The 24,075-nt window shown below is 37.4% G+C and overlaps 1 protein-coding gene across 1 annotated transcript in view; it reads right to left on the reverse strand.

Moving 5' to 3' along the window:
• ANTXR2 (ANTXR cell adhesion molecule 2) overlaps window positions 1–24,075 on the reverse strand; it is a 155,395-nt gene that overhangs the window by 73,438 nt on the left and 57,882 nt on the right. Inside the window, exon 12 of the mRNA XM_053592020.1 lies at window positions 21,075–21,170. Coding sequence (XP_053447995.1) covers window positions 21,075–21,170 — 96 coding nt within the window. The remainder of the gene's footprint in view (window positions 1–21,074; window positions 21,171–24,075) is intronic.

The raw sequence follows: 24,075 nt of genomic DNA on the forward strand, positions 1-24,075 counted from the left end.
CAGATCTCTCTGCTGAAACTTTTCAAGCCAGAAGAGGGTGGTTATCGACTTTTAATCTCCTAAAGCAAAATAACTTTCAACCCCGGATCCTGTATCCAGCTAAACTGAGTTTCATTTATGATGGAGAAATTAAACCTTAATGACATTCATATGTTGAAGAAATTTGCCATAACCAAACCAGCTCTTCAGGATATTCTCAGACCTATCCTCCATAATGACCAGCCGAATCCTCTACCACAGAAGTAAACTAACTCAGAAACTTTTGATCAAACTCCAACTTCCACAGTGGCGAAAAGATTAAAAATGTCCACTGCAGTTTCGAAAACCTTGATACCCAAAATTTTATTAGACTTATCAATATTCTCCATTAATGTGAACGGCTTACTCTATCCTCTAAAGAGGCACAGGTTAGCTGACTAGATACCATAACTCAGGCCAGATATTTGCTGCATACAAGAGTCACATCTTACCTTAAAAGGTAATGTATAAACTCAAGGTGAAAGGATGGTCGTCCATATTTCAGGAAAATGGTAGCCAGAAAAAAGCAGGTGTTGCAATTCTATTTGCAGACACAATAGGCTTTAAACCAATAAAAGTAACGAAGAATAAGAATGGTCTCTTCATATGTGTTAAGGGTAATACTCAATATGATGAGAATCCAATTATTAACATCTATGCACCCAACAAGAATGCACCTCAATTTATAATAGAAACTCTAACAGACATGAGCAACTTGATTTCCTCCAGCTCCCTAATAGTCGGAGATTTCAACACTCCTTTGGCAGTGGTGGATCATTCCCCCAATAAGAAGCTGAGCAAAGAAATTTTAGATTTAAACCTAATCATTCAACGTTTGGATTTAGCAGACATCTACAGAACATTTCATCCCAACAAAACTGAATACACATACTTCTCATCAGCCCACAGAACATACTCCAAAATCGATCACAACTTAGGTCACAAGTCTAACCTCAGTAAATTTAAAGGAATAGAAATTATTCCTTGCATCTTTCAGACCACCATGGAATAAAAGTTGAATTCAGTAACAGCAGCAATCTGCATATTCATACAAAAACATGGGAGTTAAATAACCTTATGCTGAATGATAGCTGGGTCAGAGATGAGATTAACAAGGAAAATGCCAAATTTTTGGAACAAAACGACAATGAAGACATGAATTATCAGAACCTCTGGGATACTACAAAGGCAGTCCTAAGAGGGAAATTTATAGCATTGCAAGCCTTCCTCAAGAGAATGGAAAGAGAGGAAGTTAACAACTTAATGGGACATCTCAAGTAACTGGAAAAGGAAGAACATTCCAACCCCAAACACAGTAGAAGAAAAGAAATAACCAAAATTAGAGCAGAATTAAATGAAATTGAAAACAAAAGAATTATACAATAAATCAAAAAGTTGGTTTTTTGAAAAGGTCAATAAAATAGATAAACGTTTGGCTAACCTAACCAGGAAAAAAAGAGTAAAATCTCTAATCTCATCAATCAGAAATGACAAAAACAAAATGGCAACAGACGCCTCAGAAATGCAAATATCCTTAATGAATATTACAAGAAACTTTATTCTCAGAAATATGAAAATCTGAAGGAAATTCACTGATACTTGGAAGCACGTCACCTTCCAAGACTTAGCCAGAATCAACTGGAAATGTTGAAAATGCCTATATCAAGTTCTGAAATAGCATCAACCATACAAAATCTCCCTAAAAAGAAAAGCCCAGGACCAGACGGCTTCATGTCAGAATTCTACCAAACCTTTAAAGAGGAACTAGTACCTATATTACTCAACCTGTTCGAAAATGTAGAAAAAGAAGGAAGACTACCCAATACGTTCTATGAAGCAAACATCACCCTGATCCCCAAAACAGGAAAAGACCCAACAAGAAAAGAAAATTATAGACCAATATCACTAATGAATATAGATTCAAAAATATTCAACAAGATCCTAACAAACAGAATCCAGCAACACATCAAACAAATTATACATCATGACCAAGTCCATTTTATCCCAGGATCTCAAGGCTGGTTCAATATACATAAATCTATAATTCAGCACATAAACAAATTAAAAAACAAAGACCATATGATTCTCTCAATTGATGCAGAAAAAGCTTTTGATAATATCCAGCATCGCTTCATGATCAGAACACTTAAGAAAATTGGTATAGAAGGGACATTTCTTAAACTGATAAAGGCCATCTACAGCAAACCCACAGCCAATATCGTATTGAATGGAGTTAAATTGAAATCATTTCCACTCAGATCAGGAACCAGACAAGGCTGCCCATTGTCTCCACTGCTCTTTAACATTGTAATGGAAGTTTTAGCCACCACAATTAGGGAAGAAAAGGTGATCAAGAGTAGCCATATAGGGTCAGAAGAGAGCAAACTTTCGCTCTTCGCAGATGATATGATTGTATATCTGGAAAACGCCAGGGATTCTACTACAAAACTCTTAGAAGTGATCAAAAAATACAGCAGCGTCTCAGGTTACAAAATCAACATTCATAAATCGGTAGCCTTTATATATACCAACAATAGTCAAGCTGAAAAAACAGTTAAGGACTCTATTCCATTCACAGTAGTGCCAAAGAAGATGAAATGTTTGGGAGTTTATCTAACAAAGGACGTGAAAGATCTCTATAAAGAGAACTATGAAACTCTACGAAAAGAAATAGCTGAAAATGTTAACAAATGGAAAAACATACCATGCTCATGGCTGGGAAGAATCAACATTGTTAAAATGTCCATACCACCCAAAGCAATATACAATTTTAATGCAATCCCTATTAAAGCTCCACTGTCATACTTTAAAGATTTTGAAAAAATAATACTTCATTTTATATGGAATCAGAAAAACCTTGAATAGCCAAGACATTACTCAGAAATAAAAACAAAGCAGGAGGAATCACGCTACCAGACCTCAGACTATACTATAAATCGATAGTGATCAAAACAGCATGGTACAAGCCCAAAAACAGAGAAGTAGATGTCTGGAGCAGAATAGAGAACCAAGGGATGAATCCAGCTACTTACCGTTATCTGATCTTTGACAAGCCAATTAAAAACATTCAGTGGGGAAAATATTCCCTATTTAACAAATGGTGCTGGGTGAACTGGCTGGCAACCTGTATAAGACTGAAACTGGACTAACACCTCTCACCATTAACTAAGATAGACTCTCACTGGATTAAAGATTTAAGCATAAGACATGAAACTATAAAAATACTAGAAGAGAGTGCAGGGAAAACCCTGGAAGAAATCGGTCTGGGCGAGTATTTTATGAGGAGGATCCCCTGGGCAATTGAAGCAGCTTCAAAAATACACTACTGGGACCTGATCAAACTAAAAAGCTTCTGCACATCCAGGAACACAGTAAGTAAATCAAGCAGACAGACCTCAGAATGGGAGAAGATACTTGCAGGTTATGTCTCTGACAAAGGTTTAATAACCAGAATCCACAGAGAACTCAAAAGTATAAGCAAGAAAAGAACAAGTGATCCCATCGCAGGCTGGGCAAGGGACTTGAAGAGAAACTTCTCTGAAGAAGACAGGTGCATGGCCTACAGACATATGAAAAAATGCTCAACATCTTTAATCATTAGAGAAATTCAAATCAAAACTACTTTGAGATATCATCTACTCCAGTAAGATTAGCCCATATCACAAAATCCCAAGATCAAAGATGTTGGCGTTGATGTGGAGAAAAGGGAACACTATACTGCTGGTGGGAATGCAAATTAATACATTTGGAAAGATGTTTGGAGAACACGTAGAGATCTAAAAATAGATCTGCCATTCAATCCTATAATTCCTCTACTAGGTATATACCCAGAAGACCAAAAATCACATTATAACAAAGATACTTGTACCAGAATGTTTATTGCAGCCCAATTCATAATTGCTAAGTCATGGAAAAAGCCCAAGTGCCCATCGATCCACGAATGGATTAATAAATTGTGGTATATGTACACCGTGGAATATTATGCAGCCTTAAAGAAAGATGGAGACTTTACCTCTTTCATGTTTACATGGATGGAGCTGGAACATATCCTTCTTAGTGAAGTATCTCAAGAATGGAAGAAAAAGTATCTGATGTACTCAGCCCTACTATGAAACTAATTTACGGCTTTCACATGAAAGCTATAACCCAGTTACAACCTAAGAATAGAGGGAAGGGGGCGAGGGAGGGAAGGGAGGTGGGAGGATGGGCAGAGGGAGGGTGATTGGTGGGATTACACCTGCGGTGCATCTTACAAGGGTACCTGCGAAACTTAGTAAATATAGAATATAAATGAAAAAAGAAGTAAGAGAAAAAAAGAAAAATAAAAAATTCAAATATAAAAACTTCCCTAGGAAGGAGATAATAAGGATGCATAAAAATAATTAGATTGATAAAACACTGTAATAGCTTTAAAGGTGTTGAATTTGGCCTCCCAATGTTTATGCCCATCTTTGAATCTGGGCTTGCCTACAACTTCATTTCACCAAGAGAATGACGCAGAGGCGGCAGCACACGACTTCCAAGGCTAGACCCAAAGAAGCTGTTTAGTCCCCCCAGACCCTTGGGACACTCTCTCTGGGGAGTCCTGTCATGTTAGTCTAACCTAAAACTGTTAAGCCTGGAGGAAGCCCAGGATAATCTCAGGTTCAGTGGTGAAAGACACTGATAGTCCCCAGCTATTTCATGGCTGAGCACCCAGCTGGTATTTTTGGTATTCTGAGGGAAAAATCCATCTGAACATCCAGGCACCACTGAACCTTCAGGTGACTCCAGCCCTACTGATCCCTGACTGTAAGCGCAATTGCTGAGAGGCAGGTGAGAAGGACCTGGCTAAGTGGGGAAGCCAGTCCACCCACAGAACCATGAGGACACAAATACTTTTTTGAAGCTAGTGGTAGCAAAGAAACTTGCAAGTTGTTTTTATTTGTTGTTGTTTGTTTGTTTTCAGAGACAGGTCTTCCTCTGTCTCTCAGGCTGGGGTGCAGTGGCACAATCACAGCTCAGGGCAGCCTCAAACTCCTGGGCTCAGACCATCCTCCTGCCTCACCTTCCTAGTAGTTGGGACTACAGGCACACAAATCAACATTTGAACCAAGATTCCTTTCTAGTGAACCATTACTCATGAAATTCTATATGGTTAATTCTTCATGGGACAGAAATGGAGCTAAAGCCTAATTTGAAATTGCCTTTACTGGTGCTGGGGAATCTGGATGTTCACCCATGATGCCAGAAAATCATTCGCCAAGTGTCAACGGCTTCTGATAATCCAGGTATGCTTCCAAGTTTCTATACAGGGAGGAAAAACCGTTCAAAATGTAGCTGCTTTGTTGTTTCTAATGTCAAACATGGTTATTAAATTTTCAAAGGTTTAATACAATCATGACTTTGAAAATGAGATATCACCTTTACCTTATCAGTGGATTATTTTTTCATGTGTAGTAGACTACTATGATCACACATGTTGTTTAAAGACTACTTCCAAGTGAAATGATGATTCTGATATTTTTATTAAAATGATTAGTGATGAGACAGCAGCTATGAGTATAGATGAAATAAGACTGAAAATAAGTTCAGAATCATCGACGCTGAGTGATGAGGATGAGGGAGATCAGTTATATTAGTCTTTCTCTTTGCGAATGCCTAAAATTTTCCATAATGAAAAGGTTTTAAATTTTGATGTTACTGACAATGCTTAGAGAAATACCCTGTAACTTTCTGTACGTATAATATTTTCATCATTTGAGTTTTAGTTAAGATTTAAACCTGAAGAAAAAAATACACAAACAGTAATTACAACTATACAGATATAACTGGATAGTATATTAATTTGGTGGAATCTCTTTTGGAAGCCAAAGGAAATGCCGTTATTTACATTTAATCTTGTTATTCAATGTCATTTTATCTTGTTAATGAATATAAAGCGCCAGTTGTCTATAGTAATTTTAAGGACAAAAATTTATGATTTTTGACAATTATCACAGAGATAAAAAGTGAAGGATTAAGATTTAAAATGATACTTTAGTAAAACAAAATAAAGTTATCGTATGACAGGTACATTTCCTTTACTAAGAAAAAGATAGAAGCATCTCATGTCATTATCAACCATTGGAAATGACATCCGTTAGCACTTTACACTCAACAAGGTCAAAACCAACCCAAACATCTTCATTTAAAAGCCACATCTCCTTCCTATCTTCCCTGTTTCTTTCAGGTAAATCACTCTTTTCAGTTATAGTCTCAAAATTTTGGCATAATCTATAATCTCCTCACTTCTAAATGATATTGCAAAATCATTTCCATGACCAATGGATTCCCTGAAATACTCCTTCTCTCTCTCATCCCTCTCCTCCTGATGAATTCTCCCAATATTCCCAAAGCAGATGAGACTCTCTTGATATGAACAGATGTCTCCTTGTTCTCTCCCCACATTTATCAGGGTTCATAATTCTGTCTAGCTCCCCCACACTGAAAGCTCTTTGAGAGCAGGTTTTGTATCTGCTTAGCTCCTCACTGCACTCCCAGCATTTAGCAGTGTCTGGCATCAATTAGACGTTCATGGACGTAAGAAAGAAAGAAGAAAGGGAAATGAGAAAAAGAAGAAAAGGAGGGAAGTGGGAAAGGGAGAGAAAAGAAGGGAGGAAGGGATGAAGGTAAATAGAGAGGAAGCAAGAAAGGATGAAAGGGAAGAAGGGAGGGAGGGGATGAGGAAGGAGGTGGGCTACTGTGGGAGGAAGGACAGGAAAGGAAGGGACTCATGTCATTGCATTCCCCTCTACCTAAAATCCTAAACTTGAGATTCTCCTTGATACCTAATACAACACTTTTCAACCATGCCAATGCATGCATAACCAAAACTGCAATATTCTTTTTTTTTTTTTTTTTTGGAGACAGAGTCTCACCGGGTTGCCCTTGGTAGAGTGCTGTGCAGTCACAGCTCACAGCAACCTCCAACTCTTGTACTTAAGGGATTCTCTTGCCTCAGCCTCCCAAGTAGCTGGTATTACAGGTGCTCGCCACAACACCCGGCTATTTTTTTGTTGCATTTGTCATTGCTGTTTAGCAGGCCTGGGCCGGGTTCGAACCTGCCAGCCTCTGTGTATGTGCCGATGCCATAACCATGGTGCTACAGGCACTGAGCCCAAAACTTCAATATTCTGAAAAATAGTCTAGCCATGTTTGAATTACTGCCATAAAAAGAAATTTACTACCTCACAATCAATTCATTCCATTGACCAAGAACCTACGTCATTTGAAAATTTTCCCCCACAGGAAACCAAAGCGTCCCTTTCTGTAGTTTTCACGCTTTAATCCTAATCCTAAGTCTGAAAACAGACACAGATACACACAGAGAAAAAAAAATTTTTCTTCCAGAAAAGAGCAGTTCCTATTTTTTAATGCTAGGATAATTACTATATATTGGTTGAATATGTAACAGGGAGAATGGCCTGACAAAGGGTAAAAATGTTTTCTGTCTCTCTAAAATTTCCCCTACTTCCTTGGGAATTAAAATCTTCATCCCTGCCCCCAGGCCAGTGGTTGGAGAAATGTCCTAATATTCTTTTTATCATAGGAGATGGCTCAAGAGAATTGTTCTGACAGAGGTCACAAGATTGATCAGAGATGGGATGAATCAGAACCATCAACTATAATTGAACAGCAGGAGTCAAGCTGAAAACTTCCTCGTCAAAAGCTCTATTTCTGCTCAGAGGCAGGACATTCATACTCTAAGAAGGGAGTCTGCCAACTTTCTCTTCATTCTTCTGATGTGGCTTTGAGGACAAGAGCTAAATTTTTGGTAACAAGTCTATCCATCCAGAAGCTAAATACATGAACTATTTCTCATGAAGTGGTTCTGAGTTATTTGATCATCTTGGTCAGTTTCTTTAGCAGGTATTCATTTGGTCAATATCTCATAATGTTGTTTCCAAAACTAATAATAGCATTTTAAGTATGGCTGAGCCATACTGAAGTATTCACTGAGCCATTAAAGCTAAGTGAGTGGTTCTCAGACAAAACAGAGGCACCCTCCCATTTCTTGCACTCCCTTCTAAGAATTTTGTTTAATAATATATTGACAAAATTGACTGATAGTCTATAATTACCATAGCCTTTTTTATATCAATGGTTACATGCTCTACTTGCATATAAAATAGACATCTAGCTTATTTCTCTAAGCTAGACCATTTTAACCTATTTATAGCCAAGTCAATACTCTTCTAACAGAACCTTAATCTATCACATCACCAGTCAAAAGGGATAAATGATTCCCATACCCACAAGTCAAATCAATCAATTGTCAATTGGGGGGTGGGGGGGGACCTTACAAATCATGTTTCCACCCTTAGTTTTGCAAATTCCTATAAAGTGCTCAAATTCCTGGAGCTCTCTCACTAGAGAAAGATAAAGGTATACCCTTCCATTCTGCTAAGACTGAGCACAATATATCTGAATTCATTTCATTTCATTGTAAGTATTTCAAATTTACTCTTCTTATTACCTGCACACCTTGCAGTGGTATATAAATTTCTAAGGACATAAATAGTATCCCCAACCCTGTTCTATATTATATTCTCCTGAGAATTACTGAACATCCTCTTCCGTAACTCTTCCTTTTTATGTCATATCCATTATCCTATATAGCATCTAGTTTAGCACTGATGTGGAAAAATGAGTGTCAATTTAAAATCCTCATATGACCACTGCTATCAGGCTCCCATGGTTTCCTGAGAGGCGTCTTTGCTTTCTTCCTCTTTATCTAGTAGACGCTGCAAGCTAAAAGACCAGCGTTCCTACACATCTACATGAACCAACTCTTCTGTTTTCATCGTTCAAGTGCTCCAGCATGGGTCAGTCCTTCTTAATTAAGCCTTAACATCCATGTACAAATGTACACCAACATGCATCCCTACTTCTGCCAGACTTATAATGCCTACGCTTCCCCCAAATATGATGACCATTTCCATGTTATGTCCCATCTAACCTTCAGGGACTGGTCTACCAAATTTCTATCACTTCATCTAGAAGCCTTGAAACTTTAAAAAATATATATGTATCTGCACAGTTGAACCATTCGTGCTTTATTAACTTGTGTTTATATATTTACTTTTGAATTTTTAAGTTATCGCTGGAGAGCATAAATTCCTTAAGGGCAATAGTTGTTTCCCTTCCTTTTGGAAATGCCATCAATGTCTAATAAAGTACTCCGCAAATAGATACTAAAACTATGGTTGAGAGTGAAGCTGAAAGAACTGAGAATGTTTGGAAAGAATCATATTCCCTCTCAAATAAGTAAAATATTGGAGAAAAATACACACAAATGATAAAGCTGTAGAGGTAGATGTCTATGAAACTAAGACATTGCTAGTTCCAAGGAAAATGAAACAACCAATAAAGTCAGAGAATTAATGAACTCAAGGGTAGAAGGGAAGATATAAAATCGTACTAAGTTTCTTTATCTGGAAGAAAATTGGATTAATTATAGGTTTTTTCTAACATAAATGTTCTTTTTTTTTTTTAGTAGTACTTTTTACTTTAATTTTTGGATAATGCAGGTGTTCTAACATAAACGTTCTAACAAAACACTAAAAGAAGTGACAATATTTCCACCAAACCTTTGCTTCTGTGCCTTCTCATGGTTAAGTATGGTCATACATCTATAAGCAATTGTACTCACCTTATGCTAGTAAAGAACATTAGGGCTTGTTTTCCAATCACATGCCATTATTTTTACATATGATTAAATGCATGGCTTATATATAAATTTAGAGTGATTTTGAAGGCCAAGCACTGTTAACAAGTAAAACAAAGCCCTAGAAACTCTACCTAAATCAAATATCGATCTAGTAAATTTAAAATAGACACCCATCGTCACAACAAATAACAGAACCTTCAGAAACTGAGTCGGAACTCCGCCTCATCTGTGTGTTGTCATCACAATTTACAATAGCCATCCTTTATTGATACTGTCATATACCACACATTCCATATTTCTCTTATTTTCATAATAACTCTGTGCAGTTACTATGCTTATCCTTATTTTAAGTTTAAGGAGAGGAAAGTTCTAATTTCAGTAACTTGCCCAAGTACAAACAAAAAGAAAACAGAATTAGGATTCAAACCCAAGACCCAGACCCAACTGCCTCCAAACTCTAAGTTCAAAATTTGGACTCCGAAGAGAAAGGTAGAAAAGGATTTGTTGGGTAGCTATTACTTCCTAGAATGGATAAATACATCGATGATAGATAATTGCATAAATAAAATGAGTTGTAGTTAAAGCTTCCTACTGCAATATATAAAGGCTTATAAAGTAAGATAGGGTTTATCACCATTTTATGCCTAACATCACTCACCTAGAAATTTGGGACAGGGAACAAAATGGTTTTCCTGTGATGTTTTTAAACGCTCCCTGTCTTCACTCTACCATACAACCTCGTAAGTGACGAAGGAAGGTGAAAATAATCTAAAGCCATTTGGCCAAAGGCCCAAAATGACAAAAATCTGTGTTCAACTGACATCTCTATATTTCTGCAAAACTAGTTCAGGAGAAAAAAAAAATTACTGTTAGTACAAATACATTAAAGATAACAGTCATGAGGATTCCATTCTTATATTAAATAGTGCAGGAACACATTTCAGAAAAGGATGTATTCATAGGCACCATATTTTATGAGAATTTGCAGATTTTAAAAGGCATAATATTGCCTAGTTGCCAGGATTTTTTCCACTTAGCATCCTTCAGCTCTGTATTGAAGATTCTGGAAAACACTTTCACCACTTTATGAACCATATGCAGAGTTTGGTTCTTCTCCAATTTTTTTTTTCATTTGTTATTATCATCATCAGGGAGGCTTACATCTCATCTACTTAGCTGCTAGAAAGAAAATTTCAGTTTGGAGGAAAGCCGATTTCTCTTTTGAAAAAAAAAAAAGTTAGCTGCTTCAGGCAACAGTCCTTTTGATCTGCTCATTAACACTTTTCAAATGTTCAAGTGATGCGGGCATTCTTTGCGCTAAAAAATGTCAGCACTGGAGCCTGCAGCCAGCTTGATGCAATCATATGTTCCAATATTCAGAAAAGAGTGAAAAGAACTGTCAACATTACACTGCCCTGGATTAAAAAAAAAGAAAAAGATACTGTACAATGACTGCAGACCTGGAGTAGTTCAGAACTGATTCTTGCCAGTGATAAGAAGAAATGCTCAGTTTATCAGCAATGTCATCTTGGTGCCTCAGAGCACAGAGAAAATAAAAAAATCACTCTTAGTGCTGGGAAAAGATTTTTTTTTTTTTAAATATGTGTGGGTCCTTCTTTCATTCTCCCTGTTCTTTTCAATCATATCAGAGAAAAGTAAAGTGTCTTTCTCATGAAATGCATAAACGCAAAGTTCTCTTGTGTCAGGACCTAGGAAGTCCTTCTTTTCTGAAACCCACAAAGTTAGATGCTTTCAACATCCAGACTAAAATATGGTCCATGTTACCTCATTCTGTTTTTCTTCCTTGACAAACTCACCAATGATCAAAGAATTCTACTCTAAACAAATGAATAACTGACCTGAATTGAAACAATGAATATAACTTTAAATGCCAAATGAGGACTAGAAAGAACAGTCTGAGAATGAATTTGGCTGGTGGTTAAGTAAAGGTGCTGCTGTCAAAGCGAATAAACCAAGACCAGGAAGAGTTTGATACCCTGTTTCATAAAAGATGCTCTATTGGAAAACATCACCATGAAAGCATTAAGACCTAGCATCACACTCTATTTCAAGGAAGCAACCAAACATAAATCACTTTAATTAATGGTGCAAGGAAGGCATATTAAAATTTAAATTACTTTTGTTATATTGTGAATTCCACAAATATGTATATATTTATCAGCCTGCTCATGAACAAACTCAATAAAGGCACCGGGAGCCCTCCTCAACAATAAAAAAACAAGTGAAATGTAGAAGCATTATTACTGTTTAGAAAAGAACAGCACAGCTGTTGCTGGCTAAGAAAATGATTCCATAGAGCTCCAGTTAAATCTATCCTCATCATGAAAGCTCAACTGACTTAGCAAAGTGGATTTTAAAAAGGAAACTTTTTAAATAGCTTTTTAATGAAGATGTATGGGATATTTATGTAGTCTCTTAAATGCTCTAAGGAAAAATGAACTTGCAATTAATTTTCCTTGAGGATGAAGAACTTTGACCAATGACACTAGAGCAAGTGAAAATCTGTCATTTCTAGCATATTCTTGTGTTTCTTTGCAGCTGTATAAGGCACTCTGACTGACAACACTCCTAAAAGCCTTCGCCTACCACCACCTCCTTAGCCTCACAGCTGCGATTCTATGCAGTGTCTGCTTATTCCAAACGATGCAGCTATAGGACTGTCACTTCTGCTACCCCGAGTCGTACAATGAACCTGCCACAAAACTCAACATACCCTATAAGCTAAACATTGGTGAAAACACCCATACTTTCTGATGTCTCACTCTCAATATAGGGTAAGTTTTGTTTCAACCCCTGCTCCCCTAACCTGATGAAGAAGGAAGGATGCTGCTGGCATCCTTATTAAAGAAAAGCAGAGGTAGGGGATCCATGTGAGGCTACTCGATGAACACGATACAGACTCTTAGATAACAAGAAATGACTTCACATAAAAATGAGAACTTTCCTCTTATGGAACAGCCTGCAAACTCAACACAACCCTAATTCACTAATGGTACTGCCTAAAAATTCGACTTTATATGGAGCCTCTTTTTTTTTTTTAGAGTACTGTGGCGTCACAGCTCATGGCAACCTCCCACTCCTGGGCTTAGGTGATTCTCTTGCTTCAGCCTCATGCCCGGCTATTTTTTTGTTGCAGTTTGGCCTTGGCCAGGGCCGGGTTTGAACCCGCCACCCTCAGTATATGGAGCCTGCCCACTGAGCCACGGGTGCCACCCAGAAGGCTCTTTTATTATGAGTATTGCGAAATGAAGTTGTCCACACATCCTTGGTTTAGATTTCCACTGTCCCTATAAATGCAGAGAGGACACTATTTGCAATATTTCAAATTCCATCATCTCTTTCTTTTATCATTGAAAATACTCCTTAAAATGAACCAATTTAAAATTATAAAATAGTCTCACGTTCAATGCATCTTGGGTGACCAGATATTTCATGGCAGGTTATTTTTCTTCCTTAACCTTTTTTATTCTGTGCCCCTTTTTGGCAGTCTGGTGAACTTATGGACCACTTCCCATAGTAATTATGCTAAATTAAAATAATAGAGAATCTAAGGGACCCGAATTATATTGAAATATAATTGTCAAATTTGTAAAAAAAAAAAATGACTTAGAAATATATACATTTCCTTATTAATTCATTAAATAATAAGAACTTCTAATCAGTCTAGTAACTATCATAATTTTGAAGTACTGGTCCATGTAAAAGACATTTCAAACATATCTGAACAACTATAAACATGCCGTAGGATATCTGTGATAACTGCTGATGGCAAAGTCTTCAGAACTGATAACACTTCTGTGCACAGGGACCTATATTAATCAATGATAGAAACAATAAATTTCAGTTAGAAGTAAAAGTAAAGATGTATGTTTTTATCTATGCAAATTCACAATCTTCAGATTAGAAACCTCTGGGGGTAATATCTAGACAGAAGTTAAATTGGTTCTACTTCAGAGTTTTATTACAACTAAGAAATTCTTAGTAGTTGTATCTTATTTCTCATTATGTAAAATTACAAAGGCCAAATTTCCTACTGTATATTAAGAAAAAATTTTAAATGAAGTCGATGAAAATCATACGGAGTGATGACTACAGCATAAATTCCCTCAAGCATGATACTTCTCCAGTTGACAAAAAAAATTTATTATAACTAGCAAGAAAGTATCCTATTTTGGAATTAATTTCTACTTAAAGAGCTATCAAGTTTCTCAATTTTAAGAATTGGAATAGGTCAAGAAGAAAAGAATATCAACTATTCAGTAACAAGTATTTACTGTGCAACACCTCAGGTTTACAATGATGGGTCAAACACACCCAGCACCTGCCTTCCTGAAATTATTAGTCTATAAGGAAAGAAATATTTTCTCTGAAGAAGATGGATGAATGACCAATAAACACATGAAAAAATACTCATCGTCCCTAATCATCAGAGAACTGCAAACCAAAACCACCTTGTGATAGCTACCTAACCCCAGGGACATTAGCCCATATCACAAAGTTCCAAAGCTGCATAGGCTGGCATGGAGGTGGAGAGAGGGGGAAATTTTTCCAGCACTACCAGAACTGCCAAACTGATACTGCTTATATAATCAGGCAAGAGAAAGTAATAAAGGGCAACCAAATGGGGGAAAAGGAAGTTAAACTCTCCCTCTTTGCCGACAAAGTGATCTTATACTTAGAGAACTCCAAAGACTCAACCCCAAGACTCCTGGAAGTGATCAAAAATACAGTAATGTCTCAGGACATAAAATCAATGTCCACAAATCAATAGTTTTTGTATATGCCAATAACAGCCAAGATCAAAAACTAATAAAACACACAATTCCCTTCACAGTAGCCTCAAAGAAAATGAAATACCAAGGAATATACCTAACGAAAGAAACCCTTAGAAAAGAAATAGCAGAAGATATTAACAAATGGAAGAACATACCATGCTCATGGCTGGGAAGAATCAACATTGTTAAAATGTCTATATTTCCCAAAGCAATCTACAGATGCAATGCCATCTCTATTAAAATACCAGCATCATAATTTCAAGACTAGGAAAAAATAGTTCTTCATTTTGTATGGAACCAGAAAAAAACCTGTATAGCTAAGACAATTCATAATAATAAAAACAAAGGCAGGGGCATCAGCCTACCAGACTTTCAGCTGTACTACAAGGCCATACTGATCAAAGCAGCATGGTATTGGAACAAAAATAAAGACATAGACATATGAAACTAAATAGAAAACCAGGAGATGAAACTAACACCTAATCTTTGATAAACCAAACAAGAACATACACTGGGGGAAAGAATCCCTATTTAATAAATGGTGCTGGGAGCACTGGATATCCACATGTAAAAGACCGAAACTGGACCTGCACCTTTCTACACTCACAAAAATTGATTCGAGATGGATAAAAGACCTAAATTTAAGGCATGAATCAATAAAAATCCTCAAAGAAAGCATAGGAAAATGCTGGAAGATATCAGCCTGGAGAAGGACTTTATGAAGAAGACTTTGTGGCAATTGCAACAACAACAAAAATAAACAAATGGGACTTAATTAAACTGAAAAGCTTCTGTACAGCTAAGGAGACAACAACCAAAGCAAATAGACAACCTTCAGAATGGAAAAAGACATTTGCATATTACAAATTGGACAAAAGCTTGATAACTAGAATTAACAGGAACTCAAATTAAGCAACAAAAAAGGAACCAACAATCCCATATATCAATGGTCAAGTGAGATGAATAGAACCTTCTCTAAAGAAGGCAGACAAATGGCTGATAAACATGAAGAAATGTTCATCATCCGAGAAATGCAAATCAAGAGCACCCTGAGATATCACCTAACCCCAATAAGAATTGCCCACATCACAAAGGCTCAAAACTGCAGATGCCAGCATGGATGTGGTGAGAGGAGAACACTTTTATATTGCTGGTGGTACTGCAAACTAATACAACCTTTTTGGAAGGAAGTATGGAGAACCCTCAAACTAGATCTCCCATTTGATTCTGCAATCCCATTACTGGGCATTTACCCAGAAGAAAAAAATCATTTTATCATAAGGACATTTGCACTAGACTATTTATTGCAGCTCAATTTATGATTGCCAAATTGTGGAAACAACCTAAATGCCCACCAATCCAGGAATGGATTAAGCAGCTGTGGTACATGTATACCATGGAATACTATACAGCCACTAAAAAAGACGGAGACTTTACAAACTGGTACTGCTAATCAAGCACATGTCCTCGTTTCACAAAGTAATTACTTAACTGTTCAAATTCTCTGCTTTTCACTGCAGAGTAAAAAGGTCAATTTCTGGCTCTCAGTGAATGTGATAGTCCAGTATCTGAATATGAATGACACTGTATAGGCTCCTTATAGCAAATAACATCACCCTGAGAAAGCACTCCACAGATCTCATTGCAAAATGATTCTGATAACATATTCCCTGGATATTCTGAAAAGCATAAAGCTGTTTCTTACAAAAATTCTTTGGAATTCCTTATCATTTCAGGAGAATAAGTAAATTCTACTCAGTACATAAAGCACTATGGATACTAACTTTACCCAAAACAAAACAAATGGGTTATTCTAACTTTTTTTTAAGAGAGTTCAATTTAATTTTATTTTTAAACTTTTTCTTATTTCAGGTTAATTTGAGGGTACAAAAAATTAAGTTACAATGTTTGCATTTGTTAGTTGTAGTCCCTGTTGTAGCTGCATCCCACCCCAGGAGGTGCACCATATAATCCCATATGGTGCCCATTAAGTGGAAGCTCACCCGTCTTACCCCCTCCCCCTCTCCCTCCTTTCCCTCCCCTCATCTTGAATTGAATTGAGCCATAAAAAAAGATGGAGACTTTACATCTTTTGTATTAACCTGGATGGAGTTGGAACACATTCTTAGTAAAGGATCACAAGAATGGAAAAGCAAGTATCCAATATACTCAATGCTAACAGGAGGCTAGTAGACGATCTAATACATACCTACATAAGGGTTACTCTAATTTTAAAGAATGCATATTCGTTTTAATAGACTTGGTCACTGCAAACATTTTAAAGAATATTTAAAGAACTCATATTTAATTATCTCCTATCTTACAACTTCTTGTATTCTATGAAAATATGAGGAATTTTTGCTGTTGTTTTCTTTTCTGTTTTGTAAAGAACTCCCAAGATAAACAGACTTAAACAGTGATTCCCAATTCTGGGGGGAATATCAGAACTACTCAGGACATACGGCAGTTTTTGATGGATGCTATAACAAATTATCATATATTTAGTGGCTTAAAACAACAGAAACCTTTTTTAATACTTTTGAAGGTCAAGCATCTGAAATGAGTCCCACAAGGTTAAAAATCACATGTTAGCAAAGGTGGTTCCTTCTACAGGCTCCAGGATGAACATGTTTCTTGTCTTTTCCAGCTTCTGGCAGCCACCAGCATTCCTTGGCTTGTGGCTGTATCACTCCGACCTCTGCCTCAATGGTCACCCTGTCTTCCCCTCTTCCATAGTCTAATCTTCCTCTTTTCCTCTTTTAAGACTAGCATTGTGTTGAAGACCCACCTGGATCATCCCGGATGATTTCCTATCTCAACATCTTTAATTTAATCACATCCACAAAGCTCCTATTACTCTATCTGGTGACATTCATGGGTTTCAGGGATTAAAACCTAGAGCTTTATTCAGTTCACCCCTGGGGGATTTTCCAAACTACACTGATCCCTGGAGAAGTTTCACTCTACCCAGCACCTTCCTTCCAGGGAGAATCACCAATATTGAATCCTGACAGCCACTGTTCTCAGAGTTTCTCTTGTTATTTGGAGCAGGAAAAAAAAATGAGGATCACTGTCTAAAATATAAGTTACATTGTCATCACTGAGGCATTGATTAGATAATTTCTGAAATTTTAATCTCTGAACAATGAAAGACTCAATCATTTCATAAAGCATGATTTAAGGTTTCACATTTCAACACTTAATAAATCTAAAATGACTGAATGAAGACTATGTGACAGATATTGAGGCCCCTGTTCAGGGCTTTTCTCTCCATCTTTCTGTCTTGGTAAGAGCTCCTGAGATATCATGCCCCCAGAGGTGGACAGCTGACATGATCTAAATGGGCCTGGGAAAAGACATTTTAAGCTGTTTAGTCATGTTTCACTGGGAAGATTAGATTTAAATATTTGTCACTAGTTCTTAAAACACATTCAAGCAAGAAGAAATTTGTATAACACCAAGCTGAAATAGATGCATTTCATTTTCCATTAAAAAGTTATATTATTGGCAATGATAGACAGTGAAGGTTAAATTCATCCCTAATAACTCAATACTGCTAAGAATTATTTAACTGGCCACATTCTAATTTCAGCTTTGTAAAGGAGCCAAATAAAGTAAAACACCCTGCAGCTGTGACCCTGCAGCTGTACTCACCACACCCTCTGGAATCCTCAAGAGCCTTTTCACAAGCTTATGGTCCCGTTTCCCCCTTCTTTTCACATCATCTCTTCATTTTTTCTCTAGCCCACTCAGCTGCCAGCTTAAGAGTCTGACTATCTCCAGTTTATTAGAAGTCCTCTGCACTGTCTGTCACTGCCTTCCCTTTTCAATTGTTGATGGAACTCAGTCGGATGCGGTCTTAAATAATCCCCCCAGGAACAGACGGCAACGCTACTGTGGGGCAGGCAAAGTGTCTTCTACACGATTAGATTGACCAGACCCCTCCAGGGGCCTCCCACCGTCCCTGCAATGAGTTCAGACTTCCCACAGGGTGTAGGAGGCCCTCCCTAATGGGGTTCATGCTGAAACCTAAACCATCTTTCCCCATTCCCTTCCCTGGCAAAGTAGGTCTCAACCTCACACTGCCCAAAGCAGGCCAGAGTAACGCCTACGCCACATGCACACACGTGCACTTCATCTGGGATGGCCGTCATCAACTGCCAGCATCCTACTCACCCTTCAAAACTCACTTTGGGATCATCCACTCAGTTTTCCAGAATGTTCCCTTTAGTCTCTAGCAAATCTTTCCTCCTATAGGTTCCTAGTGTCCATCACACATGTTGCCACTGGGGCATTCATGACCCTGCTTTTACATGCCCACATTTCTGTGTTTTCATAGTAAAATGTGAATTTCCACATCATATCATAGGCATTTTTGTATCCCCACTTCCTAACACAGCACTGACACCTACTAGATAATCCGTATTTGCCAAGGGCTGAATCCAGAATTTTGCCGCTACCTACGCCCAGATTTAAAACCTACTTTGCAAAACTTTTGTTACGATTCAGTTACACATAAATATAAAGGTAAATTTACGCTCAGCTCTATGTGCCTTTTAATCTGTATTTCTAAGTATGAAATAAAAATGGTCCTATTAGTAAGTTTAAGAAATTAATAAGCATTCAGGATGTTTCTGAAGATAGGCAACCTTTCTGACATCTTGATATCACACCATTAAAGGGCCCCCCCTCTATGCCTTATAGAAAGATAATTCCATGATTTGAGAGCTGTAGAGTCCCAGGGTTGGAATGGAGCTAATCTCACCATCTGTTGATTGGATCCCATCTTTACTATCCAAAATGCTGGTCAAAATCCATATTTGAGACCATCTAGCAACCTCTCAAAGAAGCCCATTTCAGTTTTTGCGTATGTCTTTTAAAAAATAATACGCTTTGACATTTTTGATCCTTCTGGTCAATAGTAAACGAAATTTCAAAGTGATGAAGGAAGGAAACTCACCACTGAGAAGTTTAAATTAAAAAACCAAGGAGCACAGATTGCATTAGGGCACCTTTTTGCTTTTTAATTTGAGACTCGAGAATGCTAGCCCCTTTAAAATAGCCGTATCTAAGATAATAAAGATTACAACAGGAAATGGTTTGATCATAAATTGCTATGGCAGGAAACTGATTAGTTCAGCCAGGAGACAGGATGCTTCTTGTCTCTGCTGTTGTCTGAGTTAATTCTATGCCTCCTCCATGGGCCAACTGCTCTGAGATAAAGAATTGCAAAGTCACCTCTTGGAAAACAAACTGAAGTACAATTAATAATAGATTCAGGGGCAATACAATACACTGCCTGAGATTACAAAGAAGCTGAGGTCAGCGAGGTTGAGAGTGGAAAAAGGGGGTCTAGCCAAACAATACCATAATCTACAGAAGATAAAGTTCTGTATAATGTGATTATTAAAAATAGGACTACTCCCAAAATGAGCAGTAAACATGCTTTTTAAGAGAGCATCCTCAGGATCATCTTTTCTATGAAACCTGAACAATCTCAACTGAATTACTTGGGAGGTGCTGAAATGTATTACTCAATATGCTACCCTTTGGTAAAGGAATAATGTCCCCCCCAAAAAAGGTTTATAACTTAATTCCCTGGTTCCGCAAATACATTATCTATGTGACAAAAGGGATTCTGCAAATATGATTGAGGTAAGGGACCTTGAGATGGGAGATCATCCTGGATTATCCAGGTGGGTCCAATATAATCACATGGGTCCTTAAAACTGGAGGACCTTTCCAAACTGGGTCCAGAGTCAGGGAGAGATGTGACTACAGAAGAACGGTCAAAGAGATGTAACATTTCTGGCTCTCAAGATGGAGAAAGGAATGTGGGTGCCCTCTAGGAGCTGGAAAAGGGAAAGAAAGGAGTAAATCCGGCCAACACCTTTCAGCCCACGTAAGCCCAGTAACACTTAAGTCAGAGCTGTGATTGCACAACTATTGGATAATGAATTTCTATTGCTTTAAGCCATCGAGTGTATGGCAATTTGTTACAGCAGCAATAGAGAATTAATAATACACACCCACATTCTTTCACAGACTTCATACAACATGAAAAATGACACAAACTAAAACCACCTGTCGTTACCCTAACAATTGCACGTGACTTATTTCTAAAATAGTTTTCAGAAGCATACAAAAAGGTCCTAAAATACTAGATCCTTTGAAGAGGACATAAAAGATTCAATAAGAGCTTTTAAAAAACACAACAGATTATCAACTTCTCTCAATGAATCCAACAGAATATATCAATCAATTTCCTTGAATTTCTCTTACACGTGAATGAAAACATCTTTTATCCCCACTACCTCCCTCAGCTTTCTCTCTGCTTTATCTCAGAAATCTGATTTTAAAGCACATTTTAGATGAAGTTTTTTTTAACAAATGTATTGATATGCATGTTTTCTAGAATTTACTACAGTGGTAGAAACAATTAAAATTCAATTTGGTAACTGACACTTTACTATTTTTGAGCAATGTGGCAGTCATTCATATTTAGGGCCTTACTTGATGTCTTACCAATTTTAAAAAAGAGAATAGAGTTGCAAATCCTTCTTACTCACCACTTTGCAGCAAAGGGGCCAAAACCACCACATCAAACCGATGCCCAAGAGAAGCAGTAACACCAGAATCACGATAATGGCCGCTATCCCGTTAGACTGAAGTAGGCAAAAGACAAAAACACGTAGTAAGTGAAGCTTACCATCGAACTGCAAATGTATTTTCTTTTAAGGGAACGACAGAAATTAATTCAGAAAACATTAATATCAACCAAGATATGGTCCTTTAAATTATCTAAATTCCATAAATTCCTTTATTCTACTTAGCATATGTTATATTAAGGCAGGCGATAATAAATATAAAAATCTTCTAAAGTGTGGCAGATCATTTTCCAACATGTCTGAAGGTAAAATAGGAAAAATCACTCCTTGGTATGACATTGGCACCTACATTTTGTGTTCTATGCATCATTACCCCTAGGCAGAATTTAGGCAGAATTCCCCTAGACTTTTTGAGGATGAAACATTATTTATTTTGTATATCTAAATGAACAGATGAATATAAAACATACCAAAGTATTTCTACTTTTATATACACATCAAGGTAGGAATGCAGTGTCACGCTTTCACGTATCATAATGTCACTGAAGTTCAAGTATGACCCAAACAAGAACCACATCGGTGTTCTTTCACTTCCTCAAATCCTCTGGCTAGAAAACCTTCTCTAGATTATATAACTCCCAATTTTCTTTACTTTAATCTTCATCATTTTGCACAATATAATTAATTAATGAGTTTTGTGATTGTTTTGTTTAATTTCTATTTTCTGCCATGATTTATTGTGATCTCTATGAAGTCTCAGGCTAAGTCCAAACCAACTTACCACCATACACTCCATGCCTGGCATTTAAAAGCTATTTTCTCAGAGAATGAACACCAGAGACATAAGACTGCCAGAGACACCGACACCAACAAGAGGACTTACTGAACTTTTAGTACACAGATAGTTTCCAAGGGAACAAGGTGTCTCTGTCAAGACCCTGCTCTCTAGGATCCCCAGTAATAATGTTTTGTTTTCTGTTTTGTTTTGTTTTTTAAGGAAAAGAATTCAGGGAAGAATAAAAGAAGGAATAGGGATACTTAATAGAAACTTCTAGGCAAATTATCTAAGTGCTCTGCTTTTAATGCCAAAGAAAACAAGTCAAAGCATACTCCGGGCTACTTAGGAAAATACCCAAAGTGCATCTTTCTACACAGAATTCTAAATATTTAGTAACAAATCACGACACTCTCAATAGGCTTAGTTACATCAAGCTCTAAAATCTAAGCAAATAGGAGTATAACAGGCAAGGAATGTCATAGAAACACATGGAAAACTGTGGTATCATAGAGAAATGCTGTCAAATGTATAAATTCTTGATCTCACCTTCAAAACTAAGGGTTTACGTAAGAAACTCCCAATCTGTGACTGTCCATATATAGAATGAGCACCCTCTTCCCCACCAGACCTTTCCTACATGGGGATCCGGCCACAGCACTCGTGGAAACGGCTCACCATTTGGCTGTGCTGTACAACTTTCAAAAGGGTCCTATGAACATTTGGTTTCCCCTTTTCTTAGAATTCACACTCTGTGTTCAGAAATAAGGACATGCAGCTAGAGGCCATGAATCTGCTAAAAATTTAGTTGTTCGTTTGTTCCTACTACGCATGTGCCAAGAACAGGAAAATCAGAAGATCACGCTGACGGGATATAAAGTGGATGGGCTAGTCCTGATAGGCTGTTAGCCTTGATTTTCCCCTCAAAAATGCCTCTGTTACTAGCACTGACACTACACTGTGCATCTCCAGATGCAAATATACATTTATTATGACAATATTATTTTCTCAACCGATGGCAGACTTGTCTCAAAAAACTAAAACTAAAATACAAATTTTCTAACGACCAGTAGATCTAATCTTTTTCATAGTTAAGCAAGCATGATGGGAAAAAAAGGTCAGACAAAGCAAAGAATGCAGCCTGATCTTGGCATACATGGATGAGAAACAGCTCATGAATATACCAGTCCCAGACGTTAGCTCAGTTAACCAGATATAAATTCCGGCTTTCCCATTATCTTCATTTTGACTGCCAGAGCCATTAGGGCAAGGAAGACATCAGTCATAAAAAATAATAATAATTTCATTGTTCACAAAACTATATAAACAAATAAAGGAAAGGTCAGACACATAGCCTTTAGTCCTGTGATGAGATACCACATTGCAAACTCCAGACTTCCGAGTTAGATGAAGAGGTTGAAGCAGGATATGACAACCCGTAGATCTGTATCATGGGCAGAAACAAGGCGCCTCTCCTCAAACAGACCTCAGCTCAAAATAAATAAATAAATAAAACACCTAATAAATATCTAACACTCGAGTGTCATTTTTCTTGAACTAACTGGAATAAGTAAGTATGTATGATTGGAAGTTAAAACTATCTTTTATTGATCAAAAAATCATTTGCTGAGCACCCATCACACACCAGGCAGTTCCACAGGTACCAACATTTCAATGTCGGATGAATCTTCATGGGCAAAGCCCATAAGTTAGAGAGACAAGCCTTAAACAAGTAATCACAAGTGTGAGGAGCATGGAAGGAGCGTACAAGAGACACATGTAAAAGTGGGGCTGAGTCTGGGTCTCAGAGGACCTTCTGGAGGATATTTTAAAAAGGCCAGGGAGGTTTGGCGGGGGAGGCAGAATTAGTGGTTTCCTGAAAGAATAAGAGAAAGAGCATCAGAGCTTAGAGTTTGAGGGGACTGAGTGACATCTGAAGAGGATGAAGAAAAGAAATCCGCACAAATTTCTAAAAGGCTATCATTTATTACAGAGAGACCTGGCCATTTGTTGGATTAATGCCATTTGCTAGATGACCTTCAGATTGGTTCTTTATTGCTTCAATTCTTCCCAACAATAGCTCTCAACAAGTATAGCATCTTCAGATGTCTACAAAGACTTGGTGTGAAAATTAACTGAGAAGTCCAGGCTGAGACAACACTCAGGTGTCAGTCAAGGCCATGAAGC

This window comes from Nycticebus coucang, chromosome 1 (assembly GCF_027406575.1).
Source record: "Nycticebus coucang isolate mNycCou1 chromosome 1, mNycCou1.pri, whole genome shotgun sequence".
In the NCBI taxonomy this organism is placed as follows: domain Eukaryota; kingdom Metazoa; phylum Chordata; class Mammalia; order Primates; family Lorisidae; genus Nycticebus; species Nycticebus coucang.